This window comes from Alexandromys fortis, unplaced genomic scaffold (assembly GCF_014885135.2).
Source record: "Alexandromys fortis isolate MF-2015 unplaced genomic scaffold, M_Fortis_MF-2015_v1.1 scaffold_14, whole genome shotgun sequence".
Taxonomy (NCBI): Eukaryota; Metazoa; Chordata; class Mammalia; order Rodentia; family Cricetidae; genus Alexandromys; species Alexandromys fortis.
Genome location: NW_026067910.1, coordinates 667,546 through 676,574, shown reverse-complemented (window position 1 = coordinate 676,574; position 9,029 = coordinate 667,546). Strand labels below are relative to the sequence as shown.

General features: G+C 41.7%; 1 protein-coding gene across 1 annotated transcript in view; it reads right to left on the bottom strand.

The window, feature by feature from the left end:
• The window catches only part of Slc16a10 (solute carrier family 16 member 10), an 87,076-nt gene that overhangs the window by 13,283 nt on the left and 64,764 nt on the right, over positions 1–9,029 (bottom strand). The window contains exon 4 of the mRNA XM_050138146.1: positions 254–397. Coding sequence (XP_049994103.1) covers positions 254–397 — 144 coding nt within the window. The remainder of the gene's footprint in view (positions 1–253; positions 398–9,029) is intronic.

The following is a 9,029-nucleotide window of genomic DNA, read 5'->3' as shown; positions in this document are numbered from 1 at the left end:
CCTCCATCTATAGGGAAGGAGAGTATAGAGGACCTGCAGGTAAGACTCCATCTATAGGGAAGGAGAGTATAGAGGACCTGCCGGTAAACCTCCATCTATAGGGAAGGAGAGTATAGAGGACCTGCAGGTAAGACTCCATCTATAGGGAAGGAGAGTATAGAGGACCTGCAGGTAAGGCTCCATCTATAGGGAAGGAGAGTATAGAGGACCTGCAGGTAAGACTCCATCTATAGGGAAGGAGAGTGTAGAGTACCTGCAGGTAAACCTTCTTCAGTCCGGGCACATAGTCTGCAATGCGGCCAAAGAGAAGGCGTCCAACTCCAGAAGTGATGCCAATGCACATGAAAAGCACTTCCTTGTTCTTCTCGTCCTGGAATCTTTCCTTTACATGGTTCATCTGCAAGTCAAGGAAAGAAACCATGATGAATAAGGTAGGGAAACCTCACACTTTCTGAGATATGCACCATTAAACATCTCTACAGTTACTCCAACCTCCCTTCAAGATCAAAATTAAAAGATTTTAAGGCATCTCCTGCGATAATTTTCAAGACCATATAAAGAAAATCTACCGTGATTTAGCTTGCATGGAAGGAATGAGTTTTGAGGGTGGTGGCACACGTCTGTAAACCCAGTCCTCAAACACTAGGGCAGGATTGGGAATGTAAGGCCAGCCTGGGCTACAGAGTTCAGCTCAGGGCAACCTGGATCATGCAGTGTACCTGGACTCAGAAAACTGAAAGCTTTGTTTAAAAATGAGTTATTCCTATACTTATTTTCTTCAGTAAACAGATCAGCACACACTAACAATAAGCCAATCATCAAAGAAGAGCAGAGGCCTGGAACACTACCTGTCCCCTAGAAGGGAACTAAAGGATATCTTTGGGGTCCTATTCCTTCCAGGGGACCAGAACAAAACTGATGCCCTTGAAATAAGTTCTGCCAGAGCTTCCTGGATGAAAAGTGTAAGGTTCCTGTGTAGCATGCCAACAGATATAGATAAGCAAACGGTTTATAGTGGTCAAATCTCTTAGACCTCCAGATCCAAGTACTGATTCTAACCTATCAATCCCTGTGGCTGAATTATTTTTTTAGGATCTCAGTTGTCTATAAAATGGAAACAGTGGCAGCATCTCTCTCAAGGGTGGTTATAAGGATTAAGAAAAATGTCTACATAGAGAATTTAAGAGTTAGGGTGTACTTAAGCCCCGGTCAAGCTTGTGTGAGGTCTTAGGTTCAAGCACCGCCTTAGAGGAATGACTGGTATACAGTTAATTATCAAATATTAATGTCGGCCATTCTTTTTTACAAAGGATCTTTTGAATACTGGCTATGCTGAAGAGAAGATGGGGGTGGGGGAATAAAGGGTCTTTGCCTCCATGTAAAGCCTAGTGGAAACAGTGTCTCCAGTGACTCTGGACCACAGACAGGCAGCAAGCAGAGTTTGACTTTCCCATAACCACCCTAGCATGCAGTGGAGTTCTAGGAGACTGCAAGCAAATTTCCCACCAAGCTCAGCAGTCCACGTAACTAATATGGCAGTGGGGGTCTTTTTTAGATGGCAGATCCCTCCCTAAGATACTTCCACTTAACTTGCTTTTTCTGCTTTTCATTTTTAAAACTCTGTTGTCTATTTTTATACCACCTCATCTCTTTTCATTAAAAATCGGTAATTGGGGCTGGAGAGATGGCTCAGCAGTTAAGTGCACTGCCTGCTTTTCCAGAGGACTTTTGTTTGATTTCCAGCACCAACATGGCAGTTTAGAGCTGTGTCTAACTCCAGTCCCAGGTGATTGACAGTCTCTTCTGGCCTCTGTAGGCATGCATATAGTGCACAGGCATACATGGAAGCAAAACACTCATACATATAACAATAAATAACTAAAAATTTTTAATTAAAAACGGTGATTTTTTTTTCTAACTTCTCTTTTCACACTGCTTCAGAATAATCTTCCTAAATAGGACTTTAATCTCACCAATCCTGTCTTCAAAAGTTGCTTGTTACTGCATTTTATACTCTGTCTGGTATTTAAAGCTCCCTATAATCTGTCACTAATCTATTTTTGTATGTTTATTAACTACTGATCCTTGGCTCTGAAGTAGAGAATTCTAGTCTGCTGAGGCTGTAAAAAGCGAAGCAGATGCGTGTAGAGAAAAGGCACACATTCCAGAGGACTGTTACTCCCCATGTTCTTGATGCTTCCTCCCAGGCCTTTTATATAAAACCTGGGGCTTGTGTAGAAATGTTGGCACCTAACTTAAATTTAGAAGACTGTGTGATCCAACGCTACCCAAGCCAGACAGAACGTGGCTGCAAACTGCATTAGGCCAGCTTTGATCTCAACCTTAATCCCATTCAGTTCAGCAGGGAAGCTGTGTTCAAAGGTGGACTGTGTATGCTAATATGTTCCCTCCCCTCCACTGCATTGAGCAACTGAGCACTAAAATATGCCAAGTCTAAGCTGAGATATGCTGTGAGCACAAACATGCAGAGAACCAGAAGACATCAGGGAGAGGAAGGCATGCAAAGTAGCCTAATATTGAGTGTCTGTTGAAACAATACTTCAGCCATATAGCCAAATACTAATTTCATTCCTTTTTTACTTTTTCTTTTAATTCAACAGGCAAAAAAAAAAAAAACTTTTCTAGTTTAAAGCACAAAGTGGCTTGGATTGTATTTCTTAAAGAGTTCACTGGTGGTGGCAAGCACACGACAGGCGCTGCTGAAGGCACCAGGAACTAGCAGAGAAAGAAGCTCGTTCTGGAGGAAGCACAATGTAAGACAGATGTGCTAGAGTGGGGTGCATTAGAAAGCACCCACCCTCGCGGAGGAGCGAAGCCAGGGCCTCAGTCTGCTAGGCACGTGGACAGCTGTCATAGCTTTCATAGAGGCACACTTTACCTGTAAGACTGAATCCATCCGTTATTCTTCTGATGAAACTAAGAATACTAGCCTGATATACTTCTATCATTCTTTGATAGAATTCCCCCATCTATTTTGTAATGTTTATAAGAAATAATAAGGGAGGGAGGGGGAGTAGAGGAGAGGGGAGGGAAGTGGGAGGAGGGAAGGAGGTGAAATTTTTCAATTTTTCAATAAAAAATAAAATAAAATAAATAAACAAAAAAAGAAATATTGAGGGAAATATTTGAGGTTTTTTTTTAAAGAGGCTAGGTAACACAAGTCTGAATATGCTAGAAGTGCACAGAACACCAGATGTACACAAAATACATTCATATTTTGTACAATGAATATACACTAGTCATTTTAAAATAAATTGGTGAAATTAAAAGTATGCCTAATTGGAAACTTAGCTTTTTATTAATAAAGGACACTACTACATAAAATTTGTGTCACTGTCACTTAAATAAAGCAAAAATATCAACTTCTAAAACTTCCTCTATACATGCTCTACCAAAACTTCAAAATAAAAGCATTTTATTTTGAGGAAGTGTGCAGGACAGGTGAGCCCACTCTGTGGACGCCAGGTCTCAGGGTCCTTCCTCACGGAGGAAGCAATACCAAGCAGGCTTGGCCTGAGCCTCGGATGACGGCTGTGTGGCTTATGGAGTTAGGCCATCTCTCCTCTCTGGGTACCGGCTGTGTGGCTTATGGAGTTAGGCCATCTCTCCTCTCTGGGTACCGGGATGTGCTGCTTCACACAAAGCACAGCACGGGGCAAACTGCTGTTTCTAATACTCATGTGGGCAGAGACTGGACACCGGGACAGATACTTTCATATTTAACCAAGCTCCTCATTTATTAATCAAGCAGAAAGCTTATACTGGAGCCTAGTATTTATCCGGGGGAAATATTATTTTTAGCTCAGCTGTTTAAAATTAACTTATTGGGAACGAGAGGTATAAGTTCAGCGATAGAACAGACTTGATCTGTAACACCAATAAGTATTCTTTTAAAGGGTCTCACTATGTGGCACAGATTGACACTTCAAACTTCCAGTCCTGCTATCTTGGCCAAACTTGGCTTAAAACATTAAAAAAAAAAATTGCGTGAATGTGTATAGGGGTGCACACATACCACAGCGTATGTGTGGAGGTCAGAGGACAACTTTCAAAACTAAGTTCTCTCCTACCACCATGTGGGTTCTGGGGATGGAATTCAGGTCATCAGGCTTGGTGGCAAGTGCCTTTGCCTGCTGAGCCATTAATCTCCTGGACTCCACACTGGGCTTTAGCTTTAGACTTCATCAGAATGCATAGAGATTTTTAGGGAAGAAACATATCTTTATTGAGATCTCAGATTTAATCTAGAAACATCTTAAACATCGCATGCTCATAAACATTGTTCCATCGTTCAAGCAACAACAGCTTTGGCTGACCACATGGCTGCTTTCACGGTGTGTGAAACTTACTGTTTGATATCCAACGATAACTGAGAACTCACATCCTAGACTATGAGCTCATTCTACATCCATGAGTCAACAGGAGGACCAAGTACTTCAGTTTCCCCTTCCTCTAACCACCTTCAACTAAATGGTGGACTTCTCCTAGAATCGATGACATTCTTCTACTTAGACAACTGAAGGCAAAATAGATCCCATCTTCTCTGAAGAGGTCAAGAGCAGCGGTCTGTGAAAATCACTCCTCTCACTAGAGTAGCCTCTGCTCTGGCACCCTTCCCCACACCTCTCCTGCAGGGGAGTCACAGTACAAGACACACGGAGACAGGGCACCTGACACAGAAAATATGGCAGTCATGAATGAACTAAATGGGTAACCATTGGACAACCCAGCGGCGCTATGGTGAAATACAGTAGTTGTGCACACCTGCAAACACAAATGTCATGGGCCAAAAGGATCCAAACAGCTTCCTCATCTGTGCTACTTAGCTATGAAATGAGACCACTAGCAATCACTGATCTTCCTACACACACACACACACACATACACACACACACGCACTTTTAAGGGCTCAAGTGCATTTTGCCTATAATCTTCCATATAATGACTATATGACATATCACACAAAGAAGACAATAAAATAGCATATATAATTTAGACTATATTTTGCTGAAGAATAAAGACAGGAATGACTGGAGACCTTCCAAACAGAGAAAACAATTTGGACAGCAGACTTGAACAACTGACTGGATCACCACAAGTGGGGGGTAAGGAAACACGACGAGAAAGCTCCAGTGCCGCACTGCAGGCTGCGAGAGTGAGAAAATTATCTTTGCATACACAGAAAGGCAATTAAAACAAAAACAAATTCTCCAATTTTTATCATTTACAGTTGTTGCTCCTCAATGTGCTCTCCGGAATTAATAAAGAGATTTTGATCACCTGTCACATTCTGTCTTGTCTGTGGCAATTGTGATTCCTTGGTCATCTATCTGCCCTTGCTCTTTGAGATATACACCATCAAACTGGAAAGAATAGATAAGCATGTACATTCGCTTAATTTCTAGAATAAATGACTTGCAGGGGAGAGGACCCGTATCTGTGGTTTCCACGGCATTAAAACTTGGCTTATAATGACTCTGGAATTCAAACTGACTTTGACTCCCTATTTCCTAATAGGGATCCTATTTCTCCTCACTGGATCCACACCAAAGAGCAGCAGCATGTGCCTGCTGTTTCTTGTTTGCATATGGTTGAGAATATTTCTGAAAATATATTCACCCTGCAGGACATGGAGGCTCATGCCTGCATCTCAGCACTCAGGAGGCACAGAGGCAGGAGAACTGCCAACTCTTCATGGCCAGCTCTGTCTACTTAGTGAATTTCAGGCCAGTCATGGATATAGTCCTTGTATTAAAAACCCAGAGTGAGGGACTGGAGAGGTAAGATAGCTCAGCAGTTAAGAGCTCTCTTGTTGCTCTTGCAGAGGACCTGGGTTCAGTCCCCAGCACCCACATGGAGGCTCATAACTACCAATAACTCCAGTTTCAGGGCACCTGACGCCCTCTTCTGGCCACTCAGGCACAAGGCTGTGTACGTACAACAAGTTGTGCTTAGCATACATGTAAGAAAACATGCATACCGTAAAATAAGAGAATCTCCCAAATAGACAAAAGATTTAAACTTAAAAACAATGACATATGTGTGTCTATCTCCATCCAAAATGTGAGAAAGATATCCCGTAACGTTAGAAAACCATTCAGTTTATTTTCATCTTAGCTGTATTTGGCAGGAAGGGGAGGCAAGGTTTAACTATCTATGTGGTCCAAGCTATCTTTACACTGGAATTCTGCTGCCTCCCAAGTTCTATGCTTATAGCCTGCACTACTTCTTTAACAGGCAAAGCCAAAGAAAGAGCCTGGCCCCTTTAAAAGACAAAACAAAACAAAGTGCACCTTTGAGAGGCAGTAGAAAGCCTGCTGGAGTTTCAATAGTTAATCTCAGAATCAGTCGCAAAGCAAAACCTCCTGCTACCCTTTGTTTCAGAGCTGGATTATCAGAATCTGGATGGGTAAACTTAGGGCTTCCTTTGGCAAACTTGTTTTCTCTATCTCTGGTCTCGCTCTTTTTAAAAAGGAAATTTAAAAGTAGATTAAAAGGAAGTTTGGCAAGAGCACTACATACCAGCCAGCCAAGTGACGTGGCTGCAAAGGTGGCCCTCGGTTAACTGCACAAGTCTATGTTGCTAAAATTAAGCCTTTTATGCCAAAACACGGAACTGAAACATGATGGACAGAATGGAGCTGATAAGTCACAAAATGTCACTTTGGGTCTGTCAAATCAGAGCAACTATACTTTGAGATTGACATGCAGAGGTGCTGAGAGGGAGAGGCATCCATGCTTGCTGCACATTTAAGGTCCACCGTCTCTAGGTTGCCCAGGAGGGGTTTTCAGATTCGGAGTACCTACTGCCTCCTCAGCAGCTGGCTGGGATGGAAGCTGACCTTTGGCCTACCGGACTCTAGCAGGCATCACTGCTGACTCTGTTTGTTTTCTTAAACAACCGCTCTTTCCATTTCATTAAGACGGGTTTCCATGGTATTGATAATGACACAGCACCATTAAGACCGGAAAACAACTGGGTGGGGGGGGAACCTTTCTGGAATAAATATTACTTAATAGCCAGCCACCAGTGGGTAAAAAAAAGGGGGGATTTGCTTTTAAATCTAATTTTGAAAACCCTTTCTAACGAAAAAAATTTTAAAAGCATTTGCTATTTTCCCCTGGTAGTCTTTAAAAAAATTTTTTCTGTGTGTTAAAAAATATATATAAATAATAAAAATTACATAACATATCTAACACATATTTGCACATGTGTATATTACTGTACACATTATACATAATACTGTGGACACTTCTTTGACAGCATCACTTAGATACGATCAAGATTTAGTAAAATTCTGGTTGAATTACTAACTGAAACCAATTTGGTTTTAGATGTTAATTAGTCTTTAATTTTGAGGATATAGCTCATTGGGGACTACTTGTTTAGCATTCGAAATCCAAATGGTTCCATCTCCAGCACTGCAGGTAAATGATGAATACCCTTGGATTTAAGACTTCCTGAATTTTAGAATTTTAAAGATTTTCATCTTAAAATAGAAAATAGACTAGGATTTTTGAATAATCTGAAATTGTTCTCTGTCAATTGATACTCTGTTAATATTTATGCCATGCATTTTGAAAGTTACCAAAAACAAACAAATAAGAACTCTTGCTGAATGTGGTCACGGACACTGTAGCCCTGTGCTCAGAGGAGAGGCAGTGGGATGTGGAGGGCCAGGTTACCCTGGGCTGCTGCGCAGCAAGCCCTAGTCTCAGAGGAAGACACTACACAGTTTCCATCTCTCTGTGAACACTGAAAGGTGTTTAATACATCAATCCAGAGAGGGTCAGTGATCCCACCCAGCTCTGATTTTGATTCTGAAGTTTCTTTCTCGGTGCCCATTCTCAGCACATCATATTCACACCCTTGGATTCCCCGTTCCTGAGTAGTGTACAAGAACACAATAGGCTGTGAATTAAGATGCCGCTAATCTGTGAAAGAAGTGGCCTGCCTCTATGGTGACTATCAAGATGGCAGCAGGCCCAGCCAGGCTATCAGGAGTGCTCCAAGAAGACAGAACAGCTGCAAAGACTGCAGACAGGGATCTGGTGGTGTCCCAGGCTCTTGGGGCGTCACAGGTTTCCACACTTCACATGGAGAGGGGAGAGGAGAGGAGTATGCTCTTTCAATCTATTCTTGGATTACCTGGTGATAAAATCTCTTACTGACTTAACAAATCAATCAGTATGGGTTATTGGACCTTTAATCAATAGTGGAATCACATGAATTTGGAAAAATAGTCCAAAGCGAACAAACACAACAAAAGCTGGTCAGATGGTTAGATTTTAGAAGTGAAGACAGGCTGCACCTTAAAATTGGAAAGGATAAAAGCAGAACTCGTTGCCCAAGTCCCTGGGATTTAGGGCAGCAGTATCTTTACTTATTTGATGATCCTGGCAATGACATCAATAAGCAAGTTTATCATATAAATCCTCCAGATTAGTTCTATTTCTCCTTGAACAGTACAAGATTTATAAATACTGTTAGCTTATTAAAATATTACTTAGTTAAGGCTTTCTTGGCTGAGAAAAATAAAGAAATTGGAAATTAGTTCTCATTGGGTGGACTGTTTTTTCTTTTTTTCATTGGTTTGTTTGGTTTGGCTTGGCTTGTTTTGACTCTCACTATGTATCCAAGGCTCACTTTGACTTTGCGATCCTCCTGCCTCAGCATCCCAGGTACTGAGACTACAGACATGTGACATCATTAACTGCTTTTGAGGAATATTTTGTTTTCCCAACTGGAACGTTACCTCTCCTCGCCTTCCTGCGTCCCCCTGCGCTGCTCTAGAAATTAGTGCTATGTCTCTTATTTATGATTTGACTGCTCTAGGGACGTCTAGAGGAATGGCCTTTGTCCTTTGTGTCCGGCTGGTTTCTCTAAGCATGATGTCCTCAAGTTTCGTGTATGCTGTAGAATATCACTAAACATTACCCTTTAAACTTTTCTCTGATGTCAGAGGTTCACTCTTTCATTCTTTGAATGCTGATTAGGGCCTGGAGGA